Source organism: Trametes versicolor, assembly GCF_000271585.1.
Source record: "Trametes versicolor FP-101664 SS1 unplaced genomic scaffold TRAVEscaffold_10, whole genome shotgun sequence".
NCBI lineage: Eukaryota > Fungi > Basidiomycota > Agaricomycetes > Polyporales > Polyporaceae > Trametes > Trametes versicolor.
This window is the reverse complement of record NW_007360330.1, coordinates 524,105-547,981: the sequence shown is the minus strand read 5'-3', so window position 1 is coordinate 547,981 and position 23,877 is coordinate 524,105. Positions and strand designations below refer to the sequence as shown.

Here is a 23,877-nt window from a genome sequence, read left to right as displayed (position 1 = left end):
CCGTTGCACTTCTAGCTGATGTCCGTGCTCTAGGCTGCCCCCTAGTGCCCACGGCCCTCGGAATACAGCGATCCCAAGCCCGCGTGCGGACCTGTGTCCGGTAGGATGGCTGGGCAAATGGCGGGGATGTGAGACGTCCCTGACGAGCATCCCGGTACTAGCTGCTATCGATCGACGACTATGCGACGAAGCTACTATACGCCATACTAGGTTTGCGTTAGGTTCGAGAAGCGCAGCTCCAGTAGTACAAATAAGGCCCTCATCGCGGTTCCTCGCTGTCATCGAAGGTGACGGAAACGATCTGCTTGCAGGTCGGTTTATGTCGGCGCCAGTCCTCCTTCTGGCACGCGACGCTAATGTGGAACTCGTCAGTACGCCTCCCTCGGACGTGTACGCATCGCAAACAGAGCGCACCTGCAATACCTACGAACAACAATATCAGATAAAGCCGTCAGATAGAATGGGCATCAAGGGAGGCAGCTCACCGCGTAACCTTGCACCCCCCGCACCGCCGCATCTCCTTGTCCATGCTCTCGTCCTCCTGGCAGCCCGCACACGCCCCCGCGAGCGGGTACACCTCGCCCTCCGGCTTGCGCGGCGGACGCGGGAGCGGCGTCTCCGGGCGACCGTCCAGCCTAAGCATCGCCATATGCACCTCTTCCATCTGCTTGAAGCAGCTCATGCGGTCGTGGTCGCAGACGTGGTGGATCTGCACGAAAACGGGACGAGAGCTCGGGACGGTTCGCCGGCGATGGGGGTGCAAGAGGGGGTGCGTACGTATATGGCCATGCGCGGGGGGTCGACGCGCACCCAGGTGGACGTCTGCACCTGCGTTTCGCGAGACGGTCGCGCTAAGTAGAAACGGATAAGTAGATAGTTCATGGACAGCTAGAAAATCCGAGGCTGCGTACAGCAAAATTCGCATTTCCAGAAGCGGGAGTGCTTGATATCGCGGATGAGTCCCCGGGTCGCGTCGTGGAGGCGTTGGATATCGCGGTCCATCGGGAGGTGCATACGGACCAATGCACGTCTTCCCTCCCTATGGCAGAGAGGCAGCAGGTTCGTAAGCTGTCGGAACACATCTGGACTGCGGGCTTACCATCCATAGGTGACGACTTCGAGATTGACCTTGTCCGCGCGCTCCCAGTCTCTGAGAGCCACAGGGCCAGTTTTCGGGTTGCTCATCGTGGATGTCTGGTACGCAAGACAAAATCAGTAAAGACGCGTCTTTGTTGCAGGGCGTTTGAAACGTGGATGAAGGCAGGCTCCAGGAACAGCGCGGCTGAGCTAGGATCAGTCGAGACCGAGCGCCGCGTCGCGCTACGTCACAGTCACCTGATGCTAGTCACGCTCTTTCGACAGGACCCGGGCAACTCACCCAAATGTCCGGCCCCGGGGACCCCCAGATTTGGCCCTCAAATACGCTAACTTTGGGCCTCAAATACGCTAAAATGGACAAGGGTTTGGTCACGTGACCCTATTTGTATCCCCTTTTTGGCGCTTTTGGGGAGTTTTTGAGCACGAAACGAGCAAGAACGCTCCATTTCTCCTCGTTTCTCTGCGCAAAAATGACTTTTTGGACGATCCGGCGCTCCGCTGCCTCAGCCCCGATAAGCGCCCGCGTTTGGGGCACCAAAGGAGGCTCAAATACGCTAACTAGGCCGAGGTTTTGGGCGTCTAATCCCGTTTTGGGACGTCAAATACGCTAAGTTGGACAAGGATCATTACCATATTAGGGACTAAAAATACGCTAACGGGGCCGGACATTTGGGTGAGTTGCCCGGGTCCTCTTTCGACGCGATTCTGAAGCGGCAGCGTGTTAGAGCCCCATTGATGTTGCTGCAACTACCACACAACAACATACTATCTGTGGCGTCCTTCTGCGTTCAAATCACCTGGGTACGTGTTGACAAGAATATCGGAACGCACCTGGCTTTAGTCTTTCTCAGCCCCAATTCTCGAAGGTGACTGAGTAAATCATCCCGCATGCGACCTTGTGCCTTCCCCAGTCCGCCCGCTGACACGCCGCCCCGCAGACCCGCGTCAACTTGCACCGCGCGCACCGCTTGAGCAAGCCCTCGTCTGCCGTGGTGTCCTCGCGCTGGCACCCTGCGCAGCTGCCCGCAAGCGGGTACACCATCCCAACAGGGCGTTTCCCAAACGACGCGAACGGCGGCATAGGCCCGAGCTCTCCGTCATAGCGCGTGTTCATGAGGTCGTGCGTCGCGGTGAGTCCTTCTCTGACGTGCCTCTTGTCCATGTCGCACACGAAGTGGCACTGTATAATGCAGCGGCCGCATACACGGTCAGCACGATCTCACACCCGAGAGCACGGCAGGGGCGGGGGCACGCACATAGACGACCAGCCTGGGCAGATCCGAGTCGAGTACGCGCCAGAAGAAATTGAAAGTGTGCGTCTCGCGCGCGAGGGCCCCTTATATGCGCCGAATTGGTTGCGCGATGGGTAGAGGGGGGCGAAGAGTGGACCACAGACGCACCGCAGAACTCGCAGAGCCATTTCTTGGAGTGCTTGATGTCGCGGAGCATGAGCATGACCGCGAGCTGGATCCGGTCCTGGTCGCGGTCTGCCGGCAAATGGAGGCGGACCATCACGCGTTTCTCCTCCCTTTGCGCGGCGGTGAGCAGAGCCGGCACGCGGGACTGACATTCGGAAGGACTGGAGTGCTTACCAGCCATAGCCGATAATCTCGACGTTGGTCCTGTCGCCGCGCTCCCACTCTTGCAGAGGTATGGCCGTCATGGCTTGAGGACGGTGTCAAGGACACGCTCGTTGTGAATGTGGATGTTGACGTCGAACGCTCGGGGCTGGTGCGGTGAACGATGGAGGTGTAATGCAAGAGCACAGAACCAATTCTCGGGACGGCTTTAGGCACCGGGGAGGACAATTGACTGAGTCAGAAGCACACTTCATGCTAGGACATTGTCCAGAGGGCTCAAATTCATAGAAGCGTAGAATGTAGTGACACCCGTCATTCCAACATCGAAGCACGCGCCAGTACACACGCTCACTGGCGGCGTAGAATTCGTACGAGACGTGCTGACGACACCCGTCAGGTTACAGCCGAAGCTGGCTTCACTCGTCGGGGATGCTAGCTGGCTTGGCGCCACGCAAAGCGTACGCAGCGGACAGGGCACCGCGCCCTTTGCGTAGAGCGGCTCGATCGCGTTGCCCGTCGCCACGCGTGGGCTACGGCGGCGAGGGCGGCATCGTCTAGCATAATGAAGCAGCGGCCGCCGATGGCTACGTGGCGGCGCGCAGGGAACGCGGAGAGCGCGGCGAGTTCCACACAGCGGTACACGGGCCCCGGGATCGTGTTGACGACGTCTCGGGGGGGCGCGTTTGGGAGCATGTCGCCGAGCCTAGGATCGACGGTGTACATGCGCGTGAAAGGATATGCATACGTATGAGAGCACCTGTGTCGTGTCCAGTGAATAATGCAGGTGCCCTTAGAACACACGTCGAGGGGGGCCAGCACGAGAGCTCAGACGTAAAGTAAACTAATCGGGACTTTCAGTTCCAAAGGTAACGTATGCGGGTCGCAACGCGAAAGCAACCATACGTTTTCAAGGCGCGTGTTGTGGGTAGAGGAAGGATGAAACAAGGGCGTTGAGAAAATCGGTAACGGTGGAACCTGCGAGCCCTCTGAGTCTCAGTGCGCCAACTCGATATCATCGTCGTAAACGATCTTAGCCGGCCCTCTGAACAGCTCGATCAGCCAAAGTCGCCAAGATCCGAAATAGAAAACGCACCGCTTTTCTTGCCCCTACATCACGCAGCGGATTAGCATTGTGTAAAACAGAATATGGTGAGGACTCTTACGTTCTCCTTCCACCGTATTTGGGCTTGCAGCTCCGTGAGGCCACACATCAGGACGATGTCGAAAGACTGAGTGTAGTATGTGTTACCGAGGAAACCTCTTTTCGGGGTCCTTTCGACTGCAGACGTGTCTGCGAAGACAGTGCATAGGCTAGTGAAGCACTCTGAGAGAGATGGGAGGATAAGGGTGACCAGAGAGTGTAGGATGAGACGCGCACGTACCAGGTTCGAGGTCGATCCATGTAGGTCGTTCTGCTTTCCCGCGGTAGCATATGATCTCGGATGTAGCCTGGAGCTCGCTAGCCTCGGACGATTGGGCCAGAAAGGTCGTCGCAATCTCCTTGTTGTCAAGAATGCGTGTGCCCTGCATGAGCAGAGATCGTCAAAATCGGCTCCGGCACAGCTTGGAATACCAACGTTCCTTGGTCAGCATGGAGCAGAATGCGCCAGGCACTACAACAACGCCGCACGGAAGGAATCCCCTCTTGTCTCTGCGAGCGACATGTTCGGGATCGGTCGAGCAATACGGGACGCACACGCGGGTCCCGTACGTCATCTTGACGATGCGAGCAGAAACGAAACGTTCCAGGTAAAAAGAGACACCTCCTTCAGCGACGGCCTTGTTGCTGGATGGTGCGGGTGAGACGACTGAGGCTGAGTTGATGAGCATTGCACATACGTATGGGTGTCCGGACGGCACACCGTGAGCCCGAGTGGTCCTACTGCTTGCTGTAGGTTCTTATAGAGCCAAGGACTTGCGGCGAAGCCACCCACAAGGAAGATCGTCTGCGCAATGATCAGTTTCGTCTCGTTTCCATGTCGATATGTGGACGCCTACCGAGATTGGCCGCTCAGCCGTCTGACGCTGTTTCCGGACGCCCTCCACGATGGCGTCAAGAGAGGGCTTGTAGAACGTCTCCATCTCCGGGCTGACGATATCAATCAGCTCTACAGCGTCAACGCGAGGATTCGTATGAGCTCACCCCGACAATAGCAGCTGTCCTCGCCGAATCTTTACGTTCGGGTCGTTGCAGCTCATTGACCCGAACTTGATGTACGACTGCTCGGTGGCATCCCTGAAGATTGGCTTGGTGGATTTATCAAAGTAGTCCAGCATCGCTCTGATATCCTCCTCGTTGCCGTATTTCGAGTCCTTCAACTTCTCTAAGCGTACCCCGTAAGGAATCGAAATTGCAGAGCGTCCAGGCGCTGTCGTGAGCGTACCTTGTAAGAACGTCTTTGCCCTGGCATTGACACGCGTGGACCCTTGCATGAGGCCTAAAAACGTAGAATTAGCTTATCACTGAGCACTAGAAAGAGAGCCGCTTACAATCCGCAGAGGCGATTTCCTCGACGTTCAGGGGACTGGTCGAGATGAACGCGTAGCTGCTGATATCTACCGTTCCTCCTCCAGCGTCGACGATCATCACGGTCTTTCCCTCCTATAAATGCCTCGCTGAGATACTAGTGCGATGGTACTCAAGGATACGAACACTCACCGAAAGACTGTCCGATGTCAATCCGCTCCGGATGCAAAAGTGGAGGCTCGCCTCGCCTTCCGTGACGAATTGCACGCGGGCGTGACCGTCTGGTGTGTCTGGGATGAGGCCGGCCATGATGGCGGCTTGGCGCATCTTGCCCTGCTGCAGACCCTCCCATCCGTTGGGATGGGACAGGACGAAGTCGATTCGGTCCTCGACGGAGCTCCACATGCTTGCGCCATTCGCGTGCGTCTCCTCTATGTAGCGCCGCGTGCATTGGAAGAGGTACCGAGTGAAGTCGGCGAAGACGTCCAGCAGGCTCTTGCCTTCAGGCAGAGGGGGTAGGTCGCGGCGCTTGATCTCCTTTGAATCGAGTGTTTCGGGCCGCAGGTGCAGCTTGAACCTGAAGTGTATGTCAGCTCACATATTCACGCCCAGATAATCACGCACATACCATTCCACGAATACCAGGTTTTCGTCTTCCGCTTCTAGTTCTATGCCTGGATGGGCGGCCTCGGCACCTACGGAATGTACAGATCCGTCTCGACGGTAGTATAGGATAGACGGGATCTTCGAGTCTCCCGCCGCGTTCTCCTGGCCGGGAAACCTGGGAGACCAAAACTATGAGAACCTGGTACTCAAGACCACCTCGCGAGGGCTTACCGGGTGATTCCTTGAATCTTCGGTGTCTCCCCAGGGTCAAGGAAAGCGTACGCGACACCGGAATATGTCGTCCCGATATCCATTGCCACGACGAGCTTGCGGCAAGGGCCTCGGTACCTTTGAAGAGGTGTCATTGTGGCGCACAGAAGTTGGTGAGTGTGGATTGAGGAAGGGAATATGAAGTCTGCTCCTCCGAGTCAGAGGCAAGCGACGCGTACCTCTCTGCCTTTCGCATTGCAGATTATATGCGGAAACACCTTTGCGCTGCGGTAATAAAACTCGAGCTTCGAAACACGACGGATCAGCACGTCCAGGGTCCTCGAAAGCGTTGGATCCACGAGTAGATCAGCACACTGGGGCGTTGGTACACGAGTCCTTCATAGAGGAGATCTCTGCACTGGTCACAATAGAACTTTCTCTTCTGCGAAGCGTGTATGAGTCCGCTGCGAGGATACAGCGTGAAACCCTCACGCACCGAAATGCGAGGAGTCCTCCCTGTACTGAGGGCCCCTTTCTGTTCCCAAAGCTGTAGGGGTCTTGTATCTCGTCCGTCTAACAACCACTGGGCTGCCAGCCTGACACGGTGGAGGCTTACCAACTGTAGATGAGCACTTCAAGGTCGACCATGTTCGTGTGCACCCTATACTCGAGCTGGATTCCGGATGGGTTCTGGGAGCCATATCTGCTCATGATATTCCCGATCGAGACCACAGAGGATGGTCTTTCACAGGTGGTGTGGTTTGGACGCAAGTGCACCAATTTCAAAGGCAACGCAGAGTCGACGTCCCCTAACGCCCGTGACTTCAGTCAGCTGATTGTGACGTCTCGCGCCGACATCTTTGTGGCGCGATCGAAGCAAACGCTGGTAGCTCCCCTCATGTCGCCCATACCGTCTGTAACGCATGGGCGGCGCGATCGTCGAAGTGGGTATCCACTCCCACTTCGATATACACTATTTACACGTACGTCCAACGTTACACATGCTCGGCGCTGCAACCCCGCGCGATCGCCGCCGCCGCCGTCTGCTCTCAGATGAGCCAAGAGAGAAGAGAACTCCGTCGCGTTGACTTCCCGAAGCTGGACATACATGTCTATCTGCTGGAGCTCTGGATCCCCTCTGTTACGAATTCCCTGCACTCCCTCTTGTCTGCAACCACCACCTGCTAAGCACCCCGCTCCCCACCGCACCGCCAGCAGCGATGTCAGCGATGGAGTTCAAACTGCTATCCACCATGTTCTCCTCTCCCCTTCCTGATGGATAGGAGCGCAAAGACAAGCTCAACGTCGAGCTTACCTGCTACGGCTGGTACGTCGCACGCCCTCCACCCATATATCTCCCTGACAGACGATTTATACCACCAGGGGCGAGACGCGTTTGATAGTGCACTTTTACTTCCCCGGGGACTCTGACCTTACCAACTGTATCGGCTCCATGCTCAGAGCGATCACCCGCGATATCAAGTACTCCCAAAACTGGGGCTGCGAGTTCTGCGGCAAGCCTCGTTTCCTCATCGCACACTGTTCCGAGCTAACACCCCTGTGCGACCGCAGGCGACCCCGCGCGCGAGGTTGTGTACCAGTACTTCTCCGCGCACACCCCTGACGGCCTCTGGCTGCTCACCATATCCGTACGCATATACTCCCCCGTAATTCCACTCTGACGCACACACAACGCTCACGCTCTCGCAGGCCCACTTCATCTGCGACATGGACTTCGCGCACGTGCGCAAGGGCCTCACCCGCGTCCACGCGATGCAGCACGGGCTCGGCCTCGCGGACGCCCATTCGCCCTACAACACCATGCCGCTGCGCCCCGCGCACATCGTCCACCCGCTGGCGGGGAGCTGCGCGGACTGCGAGCGCGACGAGACGGCGGAGAACGACGGCGCGTGCCTGAAACGCTGCAGCCGGTGCCGCATGACGCGCTACTGCAGCGCGGCGTGCCAGAAGCGCGACTGGTCGCGGCATAAGATTGTGTGTAAGATGGTGCACGAGCTCGCGTTCGAGAACTGGCATCTGGTGAAGTATTATGCGACGGTGGTGAGTGGGTCTGGATTGCATTTGCGTTTGCGTGCGTGGGGAGTGTTGAGCTGATTCCGTGTGCAGATGGACGATGAGGTGCCCACGGATTATAGCGAGATGTCGTACGTAGAGTGCTGCTGGCGCTGGCTGCGCGACAGCATACTTAAGATTGTCGTCCGATTCAGGTACTAAGACTGCTCTCGAGGTAGTCTATAGCAGGGCTCACGAAACCGTTGCGTGCGCCCGCATATGCTTCTTACCTACGCTACGTCCACCTCCGGGTGCTATGGTCGATGCGTCAGGCGGCGCAAGATAGAGCTCAGAAGAAGCGCAAATCGTAGAACCTTAGTCGGAGCCCATTCTCCCGTCAGCTCCACCGTGATTCCGTCTACGTACGTCCATGGAACTCTTAATTACCGCCACAAGCTGATCAGAAGCGTTCCAAGAAAGAAGAGAACGACTCCATGCTGCTTCCCGGATTGACATACAGGAATTCGAGTGGCTGGCTCAGCTGCAGGTACCGGCACGCTCTTCTCCGAGTCTCTTTCAAAAGCCAATTAATCCTGGTCGCTATTCTCCTTTCTCACTGCCGTGCAGCACGCGCCCCCGTTTTCAAGGACTCCCACTCGCTCAACAGTGACTCGCCATGGCCGCATCGCCCCTCTCTGGGCCGGACCCAGGCTCTCCTTTCGACTGCAGCTGGGAACGTATGGGCAAGCTCAACGTCGAGCTCGTCGGATACGGATGGTGCGTCGGGCATATATACGCTAATTTTCCGCTACAGAGGCACTTACGGACCCCCCTACCGCGGTGTGCCTTCCAGGAGAGAAAGGCGGATGACCGCCCGCTTCCATCTCCCGCAGGACACAGATGTATACTCGATCCAGCGCAACGTCACGGCCATCGCCCGCGACGTCAAGTATTCGAAGCACTGGCAGTGCGAATTTTGCGGTAAGTCTCGTCCCAATGCTCTGACCCCGAAGTCTGGGTATACGTTCATGTGTGTTGCGCTGCTCTGTTACAGGAGAGGATGCGCGCGAAACGAACTTCCAGAGCGTCTCCTGGCAACACCTCACCCCGCCCCGGCTCATGATATACGTACGCACACCTGCAAATGCGCTGCTATATGCACGTCACGCTCACGCTCGCCCCACCGCAGGTCCACTTCATCTGCGACGTCGACCAGCCGCACGTCCGCAAGGGCCTCACCGCGACCCAGGAGATGCTGCAGCGCGCAGGCGCACGCTCGGTGCCCTCATATGACACGCTCCCAAAACGCCCCGCCTGGTTCCCCACGCTTCCGCTCGCGGGCAGCTGTGCGTCCTGCGAGCGCGACAACGGTGAGGCGCAGCCGGACCGGTGCAGCGCGTGTCGGATGACGCGGTACTGCGGGAGAGCGTGCCAGAGGAGGGACTGGGCGCGGCATAAGGTTGTGTGCAGGATGGTGCACTCGGTGAAGTTCGAGAACTGGGACTGATGAAGGCGGTGGCATGTGGACGATGCGAGCAAGGCGCTCCGACTTGTAAATTATGCTCTGGCCTTGCTGGCTCGATGTATTCGGTAACATCGATGATACTCGCGTGCGAATCTATGCTAAACGTTGGTAGTCGATATAGGTGTGCAACACATGGCCGGAAGAGAGAGCTTTACCTGGCGACTGCAACCACGAGCCCGCCGCCTGCCAGTGACGGTGAACCCCTTCCAGTCATCCGCACATTCTTCACCCTAAAACTTGTAGGAGTGAGCGTGCTCCGCCCGCCCGGCCCGATTCCACCTCCCGCTAGTCGTTGGCGCTTTAGCGCCGACGGTCCGCTCACTGCTAACCCCATTGTCGTATGTGCTTTACCGCGCTACCAGCAGATAAGTACATAATACATTGAATCTCAGTTCACAGCAGTCGTCTACTTCGCCGACAATGCGGCAGTCAAAATCCACCGCCACTACATCACCCACGGTAAGGGTCGCGAACGACAGCTTCGTCGACAGCGCCGGCGGACGGACGAGTTCGGTGGCGTCGAACAAACCGTGCAGCTGTCCATGTACGCTCATTACCCCAAGTAATGTTACGGCAACTTTATCTCTCACCTTGTCTTGCTCAGTCACGTAGACCAACGATATCGTTTCCGTTGATGTTGGCTCTTGCCCGCTGAGCCCTAGAAGGCGAGCCAACCCTTCTTGGTCTATCCCGCGCAGGAGCTGCAGCTCGAGCTTCACCAGGCCCCTGTCGGACCCTCCGGTGTGGTAGCCCATCGCCCTCACAGTTCCTACCGTGCGAACACGCAGCCTTCGTTTGTTGCTCGACAAAACGCCTTGTCGAGACCATCGCAGCCGCGAGGGGAGCGCGTCCAACGTCACCGTTGCGGGGGGGGCTAATTCTGCGCTAAGCAGCCTTTTTACACGCCTATTGCAAGGTCAGCTCATGCGAGCGTCTACGGCGTTCAACGCACCTCATGTTATGTGCTGAAATAGACCCTCCCAGAACCACCGCAGTTTCATCGAACGCAATTGCGTCATGATCGAAGGGAGTCGGTTCGCGGTTGAACGCTGCTTCGTCGTAGACTTCATCCATGGCCGTCGGCAGGTGGGAGAGGAATGGCACTCCACGTCGCTCACCCTGTCGGCACATTCTTATCCGCCCGCGGTTGTGATCGGGCCTCCTCCGATCCGCGCGAAAGACACCCTTTGCCAGCCCCTGAAGGCTGTTAGCCTCTACTTTAGTAGATGGTCGCAGCGTGTGCGCACTTGCATCGTCCGTGCTAGCTATGTCCTCCCCCTTATTCCCTGCTGCGGCGACCACCCCTTCCTCACCTGTCAATCCTGGCACGCTGCGCGAGTCCTTGGATGTAACCCCGCCTCTCCCTGAAGCGTCGGTTGCATCTGAAGAAGATGCACAACATCCCCCCCTGCCGACGCTGTCTCTAACGTCCTCGCCTCTCGCCGCCTCCGACGGATTCCCTCTCCCGCTGGTCCCCGACCTTGCGAAACGGGTATGCGCCGCGCCGCCTTCCCCTTCCCTCGACGATGGCAAACAGGCGCTACCGGTTGCCTCCAAAGAAGATGCGGTATCGTTATCCCCAACGTCCTCGCCTGTCGCGAAATCGATACGCGCCGCGCCGCGTTCCCCTTCACTCGACCGTGCCAAACACGCGCTACCGGTTGCGTCTCGAGAAGATGCGGAATTGTTGTCCCCAAGGTCCTCGCCTGTCGCAAATCCGGTTGGCACCGTGGCACATGCTCCCTCCCCCGACAGTGGCAAAAAGGCGCCATTTGACTTGCTTGCGTACGTTGGCGTTCTCCATACCGTGTCACTATGTACCTACTCATTCCCTATTAGGCGATTGGAAGTATTTCGTGGATACGCCTGCGCTGGAGGACCGTGGTTCGCGGTCAGTATGGTTCCTCGACGGACTGACTGGGAGGTCGTGTATGGCAACCGTCGCATGACCGCACTCAGTTACCTCGGCAAACCCATCGCTATCTGGGTAGTCGGCGACCTCGTCAGCATCAACATCTACATAGGCGCCCAGGTGGACAACCCTTGTGTTCGACTGTCTCTGTCCGTGAAGGACGAACGAGACCGGGTAGCCCTCACCGATATACGTCGTATCGTCCACCCCGAAACTCCCTCGCACGGTGACTCGATGTTCAAGGCAATATCCCTAGGAGGTGACGCGGGCAAGAAGGTATGTCGTGTGCGATATATTGGAGATGTTTCTCACCAACGCTGTCAGACCTTGAAAGAGATCTACGACGCCACCACATCGTTTGAGTCGAGGGATGTGATGGCCCGTCTGGCACCTACCGCTTTAAACGTGGGAGATGTTGTGTTGGCGGAGTGTTGGTTCGTTCGCAAGGAACTTCTCGGGGAATGGCAGACCGCATTTCATCTTACGTCTATCTCGAGGCTGCATGAGAACGTCACCACCCAGACGTCCGGTGCGCCGCCGAGCTTTGTATCGTTCCCTTGGAAGATTTGATTTCTCAGTTCCCTGTATGCGACTCTCAATATCATTTCGGTTCGCTATACATTGATTATGCTACCCGTCGTGCACGCTTGGCGACACCCCGCCGAACCTCCAACTCCTCCCTATCGCGTTCACGGGCCCTTCGCACGGCGGCACCGTAAGACCTCCGCCATCTCCGAATCTTCTGACCTCGAATGGACATGTCCAACCGCGAGCGCACGAGTAGTCCGGCCCAGGTAGCCACCAACTTGGATGGCGGGCGAACTCGAATCCTCGCTCCGAGTACGCGTTCAGAATGTGCTCGGAAGACGTCCCGGGCATTCCGGACAGGAAACGCTCCATGTGGAAGAGACCTCTGCCCATGAGCGTCATGGCTGGGTACGCGCATGTCGCGTAGTCGGCCGTGACGTAATTGAAAAGCATCGTCGTCCACGAAAGCGAGAGAGAGTCGAGGTTGGGAGTCGATGCACCTGGTGGTGGATTGGGAGTGCAGAGCACGTGGACGATAGTGTTGCGCCGCCTCAGAGTAGCGATGCACAGGAGACCGGCGCCATACGCGAACACAGTTTCGTCCGCGAACGCATCTGCTGGGACGGCGATCGCAGGGGATACCGATTGGACAGAGACGACGTGGAAGAGTTCGCAGGTAGTGAGATGGTGGATGACTGGCATGTATCCCGCGACCGAGACGAAGAGGTCGGCGTTCGATGGACGGAAGCGCACAGGGCTGAAGAGAGTCAACGCCAACGAACCACCGACGAATACGGAATGCTGCCGCATCAAGTTTTGCATCCCTTTCACGTCTGACGCGAACCTGGGCGTTGTCAGCGAGAGGTTGAGGCCAACGCTGTCAACCCTTACCAGCCTATTATTCCTTCGATACGCGTGACGACTTCCTCTTGGGTAATCGTCAGGCACATGAGCGATGCCGGGCGGCAAGTTAACGTTAACGTCTCCATGTCCGCAAAGGAGAAGATGTGTCGTAGTATGGGGACGTCAAACTTCATAGCTGGAGCGGCTAGTTTGTCGAGATGGAGGGGAGGATGTTTCGGGGAGGCCGGAGGCGGCAGGCGGGAGACGCGAAGCGGGAGGCGGGAAACGGGAGGAGGTACGGCCGCCCATTCCGAGTGCGCGAGACCCCCACGCAAAGAAATTGAGGGTTGATTCCAGGGAACGACCGAATGCGGACAGGAACGGCCTGAGCACATACGTCCTCCGGCGACGCAAGCTCCGTGGTGCCCAGAAAGACTAAAAGGTCCCCGCAAAGGAGCACTGATCGGTTCCATTAGCAAATTTGAAGGCGGCGGTGTAATGATGCACCCACCGCAGATAGCGAAACCCAAGAGGCGGCGTTGGCGGTGTTCATCATCTGTGCAGGGGGAAACGTAGCAGAGAAAGCATCATGGTCCGCATCGTCGACAGGTCCCCCGACGCGTACACCCCGACGCGTACACAGACCGTCATGCATAACGTCCCTCGGCAGCGGCGTGCTTATTGCCGAGAGTTTTTTTTTGGGGGGGGAAGAGGTCGGCGGATATGATCGACAACCTGTCAGCCTCAGGTGCGGTGGCCGAGGAATTCGCAACGGAACTGCGACGCACACGGGCGGCGGCGGATGTGCGCACGGGCAACCGCACAGGGAACGCTGTATTTGCGGATGCGCCGCTCTAGATCGTCCATAGCGGTTCAGCTTTTTCGCGGATGTGCCCTGTAGAGACGATCAGCGAATGAACTGACTCTCACCTTGCCAATGTCCTCCACCTCGAACGCCTCTGAAGACGAGTCCGAAGTGCAAACGCTCGTCCTACGCGTCCCCGTCGACGAGAACAACCGCAACGGAGTCCTCCTAGTTCCTCGTTCTTCTGTTGCCGTCCGTCCGATGCAGGTCGTTGTTGTCCATGGAGCCATCCCTACGGCGCTCTACAGGTGCGTGCTCCGTCCTATCTCGAAGCGCCGCGTTCACGTTTGGTCGCAGACGTTTCCAGCGTCTCGCCGACTACGGAAACAGGTCCGAAGGCCTCTTCTCCCTTACCAGAGTACCTGAGGACGTTCGCTGGTACAACGCATGCGAGTCTCCAATCCTGTCGGTGGACGACGATCCGATGGGCTTGCGCGTCGTGGGATCGGTGATGGACGTCGGGGAGGGCGAGGACGCCCGAGGAGTCTTCATCGACATCGACCCCCTTCGCGCCATCGACCATGAGGGAATGCATCGCATGTACGAGATGGCTCGTCCCGCTCCAGGTGAGTGTGTATGATTTCGCTGGCGACGTGAATCTCATTATCTGCAGCTGAGTTAGCGGAGACGATGCGCCTTCATTGGATCCCGGAGACGGAGGGGGACGTACGTGTTGCCACTTTGTTATTCGTGGATATTCGCCCTGATAGTATGCGAAGGAGGTTGTACCGGTTTATGACGCGACACATCGCCTTCGCCCCGCGGCCTTCATGGAGACAATGCCGTTCAGTGAGCTGAAGGTCGGGGACGTCGTGGTCGCGGACTGCGTGGTGTACAAGTCCCAACACCGATATGGTTGGGACGTCGTCTTCAGCCTGGTGACGGTCGCGGTATTGGCGCAGGTACCGAGGCAGAATTAGGTTGTCGGGCTCGGTGGTTGATGACAGATAACTCACACGGCGATATCGGAGACGCTCATTCCCCGTTACGTTCGCCGTACTTAGCATCCAGTTGTCTTCTATGTATGCTGTTGAATATGAGGTTTCTGCCATCCAACTGTGCAACGTTGTCTCGTGCTATCTTCGCTAGCATCATTACAAGGTTACTGCATGCTGAGACGTGCGTGCTCGGTAACAAGTTCATGGCGTCTCGACGTCGTGGTGGACAAAAGTGAAGACAACGGTCACTGTTGCTGTCAATAAATCCTAGCTACGACGTGCCACAGGGTGATAATGTCAGAGTCCAGGAAACACCGTCCACCACACGGCCGAACGTCCAACCTCCAAGCCAGTCGTTGCCGAAGCGGTGCTGTCCTCAGAGGTTCCATCCTCGCGGCTAGCGCACCCTCGTCGGAGAAGGTGCGTACTTGTGCGGGACACTCGAAGAACTCCGCGGCGCATTGACCTTCGTCGTCGTGGTCGGGCCAATGGTTGGAATAGAGTCTGATCGAAAATCCACGCTCCAAGTATGCTGCAACGACGGCTGACTTCGAGGCGCTGAGGTTTGCCAGTAGCGCCCGTCGGTCGAAGAGGAGGTTTGGGTAGGCGGTCCCGAAGTGGTGCATGTTGACGTATGATAGTTGCAAGGAGAGCGTGGACATCACGATGGGTAGGAGCGCGAAGCGAGATGTGCTCTGGTGCACGTAAATCCAACCCTTGCTCGTCAACAGGTGGCATGTGACAGCGACTGCTCTCCTCGACCGCGACTGACGGTTGGCTCCGATGCGTTGGTACCGAAGGCGGGCACCTTGTTCCATCATGAGGTGGAAGACAAACGCGGTGACGCTGCTGTCCCGCGGGAGGACGACGTCGACTGCCTTTCCGAAGCTTGAGGATCGTCGCAGAAGGAATGCCACCGCAGTAGAGCCGACGATGAATCCACGAGCGAACGTTAGAGATGAGAGGAAGGCTCGTGGGTTAGGGACCAGGTCTTGCAACAACGCTGACAGCGCCATGAGCAGGTGTTCGGATACGGAGTCTTCCCACGTACGGCAGACCCGTCGCAGTACCAGCAGGGTGGGTAAATCTAGAGCATAGAGCACATGAGACATAGCGAGAGTGGCGTTCATGTTGTTGCGGCAAGTGGGGGAGAGGTGGACGCGAAGAGTAGAGTCGCATTCACAACGGAGGAGCGGGCTGCTGACGGGCTGACAGCTTGGTTCGCACGATGAGCAAGGATTTTCCACCATTTTATTTCAGACCATGTAAGGGTCCCAGTCGCAGGCACATTGGCGCCATCTATCCTACACAACAGTCTCTGTCTACGTGGTCAGAGATTGAACATCGGCACATCGGGCACCGGTACAGCAGCCCCAGCGTCGACGACAGCGGGTGCCTTGTAAATGAGCGACACAGCCTGGAGCTCAAACCCGACGTCCCAAGCGGGCCAACCCTTCTTCTTCTTGTCCGCAGGCTTCTTCCACCTAGTTAACATGGCCTCTACGAGGACAATGTCACCCTCGGCGATGTCAGCGGCGCTAATGCGCGGCATCGCGCTCTTCACGGTCAGGGTCTCAGTGGCGTCGAATACTTCCTCGAACGCGACCGCCTGCAAACTTGTAAGTACTCCGTCACTTAAGCGTGAAGGATACGTACGTGAGCAATTTGTTCCCCACGGCCACGAACGGTCTGCAGACGGCTAGCGTAGATGGTCTCCGACGCGGGGGCTGCAGAGACTCGTCAGCAGATCGGGCAGACGACGGACCGTAGGACGTACCGCTACGAGGACGCGCGCGCTGATAAAGTTGCTTGACAGCTTCGTAGTCGCGAAGAGCGGCCATCAAGACACCGATGTTAACACGAGCGTGGGGCTCGCCAGCAAGGCTGAAGAACCAGAGAGATCCCGCGCGTCCCGCGAGCCAAATGCTCAACGGGACGGTGTTGAGGCACAGGAGACGGTCGTTGCGCCCGGTTCCCCAGTCGGCGTTGCTCGGAACGCAGTTGACGGCGAAGACGTTGTGAGTGGGGATGGCGACCTGAACTATGGCATAGAGACGCCTACGGGGCGTCAGCATGAGCGGCAACAGTACATGTAACACTCACTCACAGCAAGATGTCGTCCGGCACCAGCTCTAGACCTGCGAACATCGCGTGGACGTCCGCCATGTTTGGCAACACTGGAACGGGAGCGGCCGGCCCCGCCTGAGGCTGGGCTCCGTTGATGCCTTGTCCCCCGGCGTTGGCCACCACGGCGGCGACCGCCAGCGGAACGGCCGCTGTGCCTACCAACGGCGCGACAGCGGCAGGCGCGACTCCCACCGCAGCAGGGACGTGCGCGGGAGCAGTGATCGCTTCTGGACCACCTAGTAACGGGACAGTGCCGGTGGGTCCTCCGACAGCGGGGGCGGTGTTATTGGCGTTAGTCAGAGCAGGCGGCGGTCCAGCGATGACGATCGGAGCAGGGGCCTGCGGGGCGCCAGCCGTTGTCGGCGCGTTCGCCCCGGGAGCGGCGTTGGGGAGAAAAGCGAGAGGCGGCAAAGGCCCTGGAACGGGCACTGGCTGAGTAGCCAGTAGAGCGGTGGTGGGAACGACCACGGCGGCTGGCACAGTATTGTCGACGTTCGCTAAGGCAGGCGGCGGACCATCGGGCACAGTCGTGATAGGAAGCTGCGCGACAACCGTGGTCGCCGCGGTCGTCCCGGGAACGGCATTGGTAGGTGAACCGTGAAGCGGCAATGTCCCTCCAGCGACGAGGGAGGCGACGGTAGGTGCGACGAGGGCGGCAGTGGGATTGTCTATGACCGCGAGACCAGCGAGGGGTGCAACGTTCGCGGTCGCAGTAGGGACCGGCGGTGCCCCGAGGAACGCGACAGTCGGCGCGCCAGCGTCGGTGAGACCAGGGGTGGGTGCAGCGTTCGCGGTCGCAGTAGGGACGGTGGCGATGGACTGCGCGAGGGCTTCGCCGATGTTGGGGCCAGCACCTGTTGCACCAGCTTCGGTGGCTGTAACGGGAACAGGGGCGGCATCGACCGCGGCCGTGGACAGGGTTGGAGTGAAAGACGTGGACGCCGCGGTTTCGGGGACGGCGGAGTTCGTTACCGAAGAGTTGACCTGGGGTAACACGAACGCTTCTCCCAGTCCGGTGTGCAGAACTGGAGGGACGTCTCCGGCGTCGGCGAAGATGCCCACCGTCGGAGTAGCGACCGTTGCGTCGGTCATGAAAGCTTCCAAGAGGTTGCGAGCTACGCCAGTCGGGGCCACGTTTAAGCCAGAGGGATAGGCAGAGGACGACGTAGCGAGCAACGAGTACGGGCTGCCAGCGGGCTCGAGGTCAGGGAGGCTACCGACGGATTCATCGCTGTCGCTCTCCGACGCTGGTAGGGGAAGTGAGCCAGAAGTAGACGTGTATATACGGAGTCACGCACCGTGCAAGTCGCTCAGGGGAGAGGAGGTAGAACTACCGGAGGCGAACGACTGAGTACCACGTCCGCGATGCTCGACAGGCGTGGCTGAAGAACACTGTCAGATACCGCCTACCGATAAGGCAGTAGCGCACTCACCCGGAGGAGTCATGAGAGTTGCTCCGTGCCCCGTCAAGTTCGCCTCCATAGTGCGACCTTGGGCGGCGTAGTCCAGGAAGTCTTCGGCGTCGTTGTTTCTCTCGACTTCGTCACCCCTACGGACCAGTCAGCGTCGTACAGGCTGTGAAGAGAGAGTAAATGCAGGACATACTTGTGGCGCTTGGCGTTCGGTAAAGCGGTAGAACGCGAGCGAGTGTGCATGCCGGTCATGGCGAAAGCGGAACTGGAGGGCGACGCGATGGTAAGGAAGACGCAGCGGTACGTCCTTGGCGAGGGACAGGCGCAGATGACAATACTTGTATGCATCAACGACGAGTCGTCCCACGCCGCCGCCGGGCAGTAATTTGGGTGCGTCTGCGACACGCCGAGGATCGCACTCATGTCTCGCCCTGGAAGAACAGCCAAAGGCTCTTCCAGTCCCTTCGTGCTCAATGGAGCACAAATCGACCGACGACTGGGATCAGCCACCTCCTTTACGTCGTACCGCAAATGCTCCGCACCTCAGCATAAGCTTGCAATCGTTCTTCCGGTCGTCCGACGCCGATCCGGCCCATTAGCCACGTTCGGGGGCCATGAGCAACCGGTACGTAGGCCGTCGGACGGAGTGGTTGACGTGCACGCATTTACCTTTAGGCTTGCGTGTTTCCATAAAATATTCCAGGTGCCCTGTAAAATGCTCAACGATCGAGTTACAGATCGCGGTTCGAGCGCACCTGCCTTTTTGGAGCGAGGGTCATCCATCGGCAGGGACCTCGCGACGCTAGCGTTCTGGAGACCCGGGGGGCCACACGCGGCTTCAGTCGAGCTACTGACGTGACCATTACAGCCGTTAAAGCCTAGCGGCTTTACGTGTTTGTTATCCTGGACCGAGGGTGTCGTTTGAATTATCCTGTGAATGCGTGTATGTGGAGAGAGTCGCGGGCGATAGCGGGTTACAAGACCTGGCTCTCTCGGGGTTGGAAGTGCCGGTTGTGCGAGGTCCGCGATCACTTCACTCAGAGCGGTCAGCAATGCCGTGCCTGCAGGGATGTTGAGGAATTGGGGTGGTTGTGATCGAGTCCATCGGCAAGTTCGACCGTGCCGCAAGGTCTTCGTTGAGGTTTGTGCGGAATGGCGGCGTCGGCGGGGGGGAGGGGCGGGGTATTGCAGGAGCCTAGGCTGTGTATCAGCGGCGGCACCCTGAAGCGGAGGGCACGGAGGGCACTGTGAACTTGTGATATAACGAAAGCGGAGAAGTGAAGGACGCTCACGTACCTCACGGTCGCCTTCCCCTTCCCATTCGCTCCGCCAACATGGCTTTCATCCCTGGTAAGCATCTGTCAACGAGGGAATGAGGTCAAGCTGATGTCCTGCTAGCGAACGCAACTACGCTGTGCAGAGATGTGTGGCCGGGAGGCAAAGGTCGCTTGCTGAAGGACACGTCCACGGTCGCGACACTTCCCCGCCATCGTTTAGTGCCCCAAAGCCACGACGATTTGTGCGAATGGTTGTGCGTAGACCCCTGTGGCGCAGAGCATGCGTCAACGGTACTTCTTCATCCCGATTGCTACGACGCCGAAGGACCAGCGGAGGTGACGGTGAGGTTGACAGGATTTGTCGAGGACATATCCGTGGGGATGATTGGAACGTGGAACGGGTGAGTGCTGTGCTACTGTGCCGCCGCGGTCACGTCGTGACCATGTTTCCCAGCACGCCTCAGGGAGCGCCGAAGGCTCTCCAGACCATTACTCTCGCCGGGGGACGGTGCGATGCAGTGTTCGAGCCTCAGGTAGAGGCTCTCGCCAACATTCGCGAGTTCGTCTTGAAACTGCTATCGCGGTCGGACTGCAACACGTTCTGCGGTGATGGCAAAATTCGCCTCAAGCGTCGGGTGTTCGAGCGGGTGAGTGTTGCGTTGCTCGTCAGTTATCAGCTCTGACTGATTGCGTCTCGCAGGTGCGTCCTACAGACGACGCGGGTACAGCGCTGGTGATACCTAAGGCAGAGGACCCCGCGGGTCGAGCCAACAAGATCGCGCACTTATGGGCGGTACGCCACCGCATCGAGGCGGGCGTACAACGCGAGGACGGCAAAATCCAGCGCGAGAACCCGCGTGTCATTCGTCCTGGAGATTTCGTCGACGTTGCTGTTACAGTGCAAGCAATTCCTATGCGCATCAACAAGACGCGGTGGGTCGTAGAGGTTTATTTCGTTCCTCAGACGATCATCCGGTTGATTCCCTCGGAAGCCTCTATCGTACGTGCATTCTATTCCTCTGCAGACATGCGACCCATAACATCCTTCAGCCGTTTCTACAAGAGATACAAGACGCCGATCGTATCGAGGACGCTTCAGAGGTCCAGGTTCCCCTCAAGCGCGACGTCGGGTTCTCCTTCGACGTTGATCAGGAGGCTATGGCGGAGTAGGTATGAGAAGGTCTCACCTCGTGTAGGCAGAACTACTGTAGCCAAAATGTGTTCTCGTGGCTGGGTAATATCACCGTGTCCTGTACACGCAGCGTCGCATGCTTGGCCCCCTTCCCACCACAGTAAGGTCTCTAGCTGGAGGTAATCCACAGGTGGCATGTGCAGACGTCGGTCGGATAGGGACCGATGGGAAGTTGTCACAGTATATAGATCGCCAAGGTACCGCACCGTGAGAGGACAGTAAAGGGAGCCTGCTCCAGGGCATTCGGCCTCCAAATCCAACTCTCTTTGCCATGCGAGTTCCGCCAAGCGGAATTGAATGCCACGAGCCTCGTACTTGCGGATCAGGGCTAGCACGTCTCGGGCGGGGTAGAGGTATTGAAGGAGCCGACATGGTCGCAGCAGAGAGCGTTGGTCGTCCGCCAAGCAGGGGTAGGCGATGGTTAGAGACGTTGCCGAGATGTAACACATAAGAATGGTACCCCAGGACCGTGCAAGAGGAAGCAATGCGGATTCGCGGGGAGTTCGGTAGGCGATAATGCTCTCTCCGTTTGCGGTGCGAAGCCGAAGCGCGTAGCAGCCAAGAGCCGCTACTTGACCCGCGAGGTCGCCGCGGAGGTGATCGAAGAGAACTTCGCAATGCTCAACGCGAATGAGATATGAGATGACGTGAGAGAAGTATGGTTGAGGAATGTAGACGTCCAGGTTGTTCGGTGTCCAGCGGCACCGCCCGAGAACAGCAACGGCAGCGGATCCTCCGATGACGGCGCAAGTACTTGACATTTCCTGCAGGAAGTCATCTTCGTTCTTCACGAAGCGCCCCAGAGTTATCTTGAGGCGGTTGGCGATGTACTGGGCAAAGTATGAGTCACCTAGGCGACAAGTGCAGCGTAGTATGACGAGGCTGGAAAGCGGAAGGATGTCGAACACGAGAAACACCGCGTCGCGGGTAAGGGAGTTGAACATGACGGGCAGTTTGAAGTGGCAGCACGCGAGGGGTATTTACTCAACGGCAGCTGTTGCGGCTGACAATAGATCCCTGTCAGATGCAGTCCAAAGTCCCACGTAGCGTTGTTGAATAGTGTAGCAAATTGTTCATAAGGTATGGTGTGATGCACGACGGAGCAAAGCTAAGTAGTCGCGATATGGACACGCTATAGAACTGAACTGCGTGCTGCTTACGTCGCTACAGCTCGCATGCCTGCTGCTCCTTCGCCTGCAGTGCACGGCCTCTTGAACAACCCCTAAGCGACTTCTTGCAGCAGGAGAGACCCTCGGATGAGAGACCCTCGGATGTCGCTATTCGGCGGTTGAGGGTCCAGCAGCGCCTCCTCACCGCGCGGAATGGCTGGGACAACTGGCAGACGTGGCTCAGTGCCAGTACCGTTGCGCGGCCAGTCGGTGGTTGCGACAGGAAAACTGGTACTCCGTCGAGAGAGACTGCAGGTTCGCGTCAGATGTTGCTGAGAGATAAGAGCAGTGGCATCCGGAGATCGCAGAGCGACGTGCAGAGTGGCAAGTGAGAGAGATATATGCAGGGCTGCACGATCTCCCACGTGTCCGCCACGCAATCTCCATCGGCAATTTCTGAGGACCTCAAGGCTGCAGCACGGTCAGCGGGGCAGGTCAACGTCCTACCATGACTTACCATTGAATAGTACCCTTAGGTCTCGAGTGTTCAAATGCCGACCTGATCTCATTTACAGCTGATATCGTTGAGGGCAAGCGGGCGACAGAAAACCGGTTGTTCCACTCCGAGAGCCCAACACGATCGGCGGCTCACGCTCTAAAAGCGGTCAGCCGCGCGCCGCCGGGACATATATTGTACCCTTTTGTGAAGGAAGACCAAGCAACCACCTCCAACCCTCCCACCGCCATAGTCATGGATACCAAGTATGCATAGACATTTACGAGCTCGATAATCCTGCCTGACGATACTGCTCACAGAATACCAGAAGATGTCTTGCAAGAGATGCTACCGTTCATGAACATCCCCTCTCTTCTGGCGTTCGCGAAAAATTCGCCGGTGTACGAGCGTTGGGTGATAACACACCTCGACCTTTCACTCAACAATGCGCTTCGTATGTTTGTGGACGATCCGCGCGGCTTACGCTCCCTCATGCGTCTGCTCGGCGCGGTCATCTCCGGCTCCTTCGCGCTCGCATTCATGGTCAGGGACGACAACCTCCGGTTCACCCCGAACGACCTGGATGTCTATCTTCCTGCCCAGTACGGCCGACGCTTCGCGCAGTACCTCGTGGACGTCGAGGGATACGCTGTAGTGGGTCAGACTCGGCTGCCGTATGGTATGGCACACGAAGTCGTGCTCGCCCTCGGGAAAGGCTCTTCCCGCATCGAGGTCATCCCGTCCACGTCCGGCAGCGCCCTCCTTCCTATCGCCCATTTCTGGTCGTCACACGTCAAGAACTTCATCTCCGCGGACACCTTCTGTGTCGCCTACCCCGAACAAACTTTCAAAGGCCGTGGCCTGCTATCGCCGGTCCGACTCATCGAACTTCGTCACACCTCCACACACGTCGTTACGCTGATTCAGAAGTACCAGGCACGAGGCTTCGACATCCGCACTCGGCGTTACTCCTGGGATATGCAACCCGACATACCGTGCCCAGGCGATGCGACTTGTCCCCGTCAACGCCGCTTCTTCGGGGACCGCTACTGCGTAGTGGGCACGTTGTCTCGCGAGTACGAGGATTGCGGCTTCGCTCGAGGGTTGCCATCGGCATCGACGGTATGTTGGTGGGGAGGAGGTGACGCGTGTGGGGAGGAATGCGAGTTTGGGGGAAGGTTGCCGGAAAGAGCTTTCCCTTCGGCGGTGACGGTGGAGGAGAGTTCCATCGCGCAGGAGTTGTGATGTATGTCAATCGAGATCGGTCCCCCCATGTACCTTGCTCGCTTTCGAAGCGATTAGGTGCCAGCTTCACATCGGCCCTGTCAATGTGGTGTGAAGGACGTCAGAAAGGGTAAGTTGAAATATGAGGTCGTCCGCGTCCCGTACTCTGCCTCAACACGAACCTCTACCCCCACCCCCCACGGAACTCCCTTCCCCACAGACGCCGTGCGCACGCCTCTCCGCCCATCTGATCTGCAACACCGCGGCCGTCACAGGCGCTCTCTAGATGGCACATACGTTAGGCAACATTCGAGTGGAATACGCCGTTCCCCTCGCAGTGCGACAGTAAGCCGACGACTTGGTACCCATTTAACCGTAGCGGCTGACCAGGGTGAAGAACTGTGCAGGAGCAACTTCGGCACGCCATTACGCTCTCCACGTTACCGATGCAAACA

The 23,877-nt window shown here is 58.1% G+C and overlaps 12 protein-coding genes across 12 annotated transcripts; 6 read left to right on the top strand and 6 right to left on the bottom strand.

Moving 5' to 3' along the window:
* Positions 1-122: 122 nt before the first annotated feature.
* Positions 123-1,242, bottom strand: TRAVEDRAFT_172379 (uncharacterized protein). Its single transcript, XM_008043979.1, has 6 exons — positions 1,100-1,242; positions 912-1,039; positions 778-851; positions 486-709; positions 415-423; positions 123-353 (listed from the first exon to the last, which is right to left on the bottom strand). Exons 1-6 carry the CDS (start codon positions 1,183-1,185, stop codon positions 260-262), a joined length of 615 nt encoding a protein of 204 aa, XP_008042170.1. The 5' UTR covers positions 1,186-1,242; the 3' UTR covers positions 123-259.
* A 642-nt stretch (positions 1,243-1,884) lies between these two features.
* TRAVEDRAFT_30797 (uncharacterized protein) lies at positions 1,885-3,475 on the bottom strand. Its single transcript, XM_008043589.1, has 3 exons — positions 3,076-3,475; positions 2,037-2,228; positions 1,885-1,964 (listed from the first exon to the last, which is right to left on the bottom strand). The coding sequence occupies exon 1, from the start codon at positions 3,399-3,401 to the stop codon at positions 3,111-3,113; it is 291 nt and encodes a 96-aa protein (XP_008041780.1). The 5' UTR covers positions 3,402-3,475; the 3' UTR covers positions 1,885-1,964; positions 2,037-2,228; positions 3,076-3,110.
* Positions 3,476-3,671: 196 nt separating this feature from the next.
* On the bottom strand, positions 3,672-6,116 carry TRAVEDRAFT_50899 (uncharacterized protein; the record flags this gene model as incomplete). Its single annotated transcript, XM_008043745.1, has 13 exons — positions 3,672-3,720; positions 3,772-3,785; positions 3,842-4,002; positions 4,061-4,202; positions 4,377-4,464; positions 4,518-4,624; positions 4,677-4,767; positions 4,822-5,002; positions 5,063-5,116; positions 5,169-5,280; positions 5,338-5,722; positions 5,774-5,926; positions 5,983-6,116. The coding sequence occupies 13 exons, from the start codon at positions 6,114-6,116 to the stop codon at positions 3,672-3,674; spliced, it is 1,671 nt and encodes a 556-aa protein (XP_008041936.1).
* Positions 6,117-6,586: 470 nt separating this feature from the next.
* Positions 6,587-8,196, top strand: TRAVEDRAFT_50898 (uncharacterized protein; the record flags this gene model as incomplete). Its single annotated transcript, XM_008043744.1, has 6 exons — positions 6,587-6,847; positions 7,245-7,288; positions 7,345-7,484; positions 7,534-7,610; positions 7,672-8,022; positions 8,089-8,196. The coding sequence occupies 6 exons, from the start codon at positions 6,587-6,589 to the stop codon at positions 8,194-8,196; spliced, it is 981 nt and encodes a 326-aa protein (XP_008041935.1).
* Positions 8,197-8,219: 23 nt separating this feature from the next.
* Positions 8,220-10,065, top strand: TRAVEDRAFT_73880 (uncharacterized protein). Its single transcript, XM_008043978.1, has 7 exons — positions 8,220-8,396; positions 8,458-8,521; positions 8,602-8,751; positions 8,828-8,955; positions 9,029-9,102; positions 9,164-9,320; positions 9,902-10,065. Exons 1-6 carry the CDS (start codon positions 8,254-8,256, stop codon positions 9,265-9,267), a joined length of 663 nt encoding a protein of 220 aa, XP_008042169.1. The 5' UTR covers positions 8,220-8,253; the 3' UTR covers positions 9,268-9,320; positions 9,902-10,065.
* A 701-nt stretch (positions 10,066-10,766) lies between these two features.
* Positions 10,767-11,981, top strand: TRAVEDRAFT_50896 (uncharacterized protein; the record flags this gene model as incomplete). The annotated part of the gene is made up of 3 exons (XM_008043743.1): positions 10,767-11,284; positions 11,339-11,687; positions 11,736-11,981. The coding sequence occupies 3 exons, from the start codon at positions 10,767-10,769 to the stop codon at positions 11,979-11,981; spliced, it is 1,113 nt and encodes a 370-aa protein (XP_008041934.1).
* Positions 11,982-12,041: 60 nt separating this feature from the next.
* TRAVEDRAFT_50895 (uncharacterized protein) lies at positions 12,042-12,976 on the bottom strand (the record flags this gene model as incomplete). Its single annotated transcript, XM_008043742.1, has 2 exons — positions 12,042-12,783; positions 12,831-12,976. 2 exons carry the CDS (start codon positions 12,974-12,976, stop codon positions 12,042-12,044), a joined length of 888 nt encoding a protein of 295 aa, XP_008041933.1.
* Positions 12,977-13,719: 743 nt separating this feature from the next.
* On the top strand, positions 13,720-14,567 carry TRAVEDRAFT_22653 (uncharacterized protein; the record flags this gene model as incomplete). Its single annotated transcript, XM_008043515.1, has 4 exons — positions 13,720-13,895; positions 13,945-14,213; positions 14,261-14,313; positions 14,358-14,567. 4 exons carry the CDS (start codon positions 13,720-13,722, stop codon positions 14,565-14,567), a joined length of 708 nt encoding a protein of 235 aa, XP_008041706.1.
* A 219-nt stretch (positions 14,568-14,786) lies between these two features.
* On the bottom strand, positions 14,787-15,697 carry TRAVEDRAFT_50893 (uncharacterized protein; the record flags this gene model as incomplete). The annotated part of the gene is made up of 2 exons (XM_008043741.1): positions 14,787-14,833; positions 14,992-15,697. The coding sequence occupies 2 exons, from the start codon at positions 15,695-15,697 to the stop codon at positions 14,787-14,789; spliced, it is 753 nt and encodes a 250-aa protein (XP_008041932.1).
* Positions 15,698-15,915: 218 nt separating this feature from the next.
* On the bottom strand, positions 15,916-18,547 carry TRAVEDRAFT_50892 (uncharacterized protein; the record flags this gene model as incomplete). Its single annotated transcript, XM_008043740.1, has 7 exons — positions 15,916-16,194; positions 16,242-16,312; positions 16,363-16,643; positions 16,693-17,959; positions 18,011-18,094; positions 18,146-18,261; positions 18,318-18,547. The coding sequence occupies 7 exons, from the start codon at positions 18,545-18,547 to the stop codon at positions 15,916-15,918; spliced, it is 2,328 nt and encodes a 775-aa protein (XP_008041931.1).
* Positions 18,548-19,536: 989 nt separating this feature from the next.
* TRAVEDRAFT_131642 (uncharacterized protein) lies at positions 19,537-20,716 on the top strand (the record flags this gene model as incomplete). Its single annotated transcript, XM_008043977.1, has 3 exons — positions 19,537-19,669; positions 19,738-20,054; positions 20,102-20,716. Coding segments are annotated over 3 exons (1,065 nt in total), but the record flags the coding sequence as incomplete, so codon positions are not given.
* A 1,803-nt stretch (positions 20,717-22,519) lies between these two features.
* On the top strand, positions 22,520-23,068 carry TRAVEDRAFT_91056 (uncharacterized protein; the record flags this gene model as incomplete). Its single annotated transcript, XM_008043976.1, has 1 exon — positions 22,520-23,068. A coding segment is annotated over one exon (549 nt), but the record flags the coding sequence as incomplete, so codon positions are not given.
* Between the last annotated feature and the right edge of the window lie 809 nt (positions 23,069-23,877).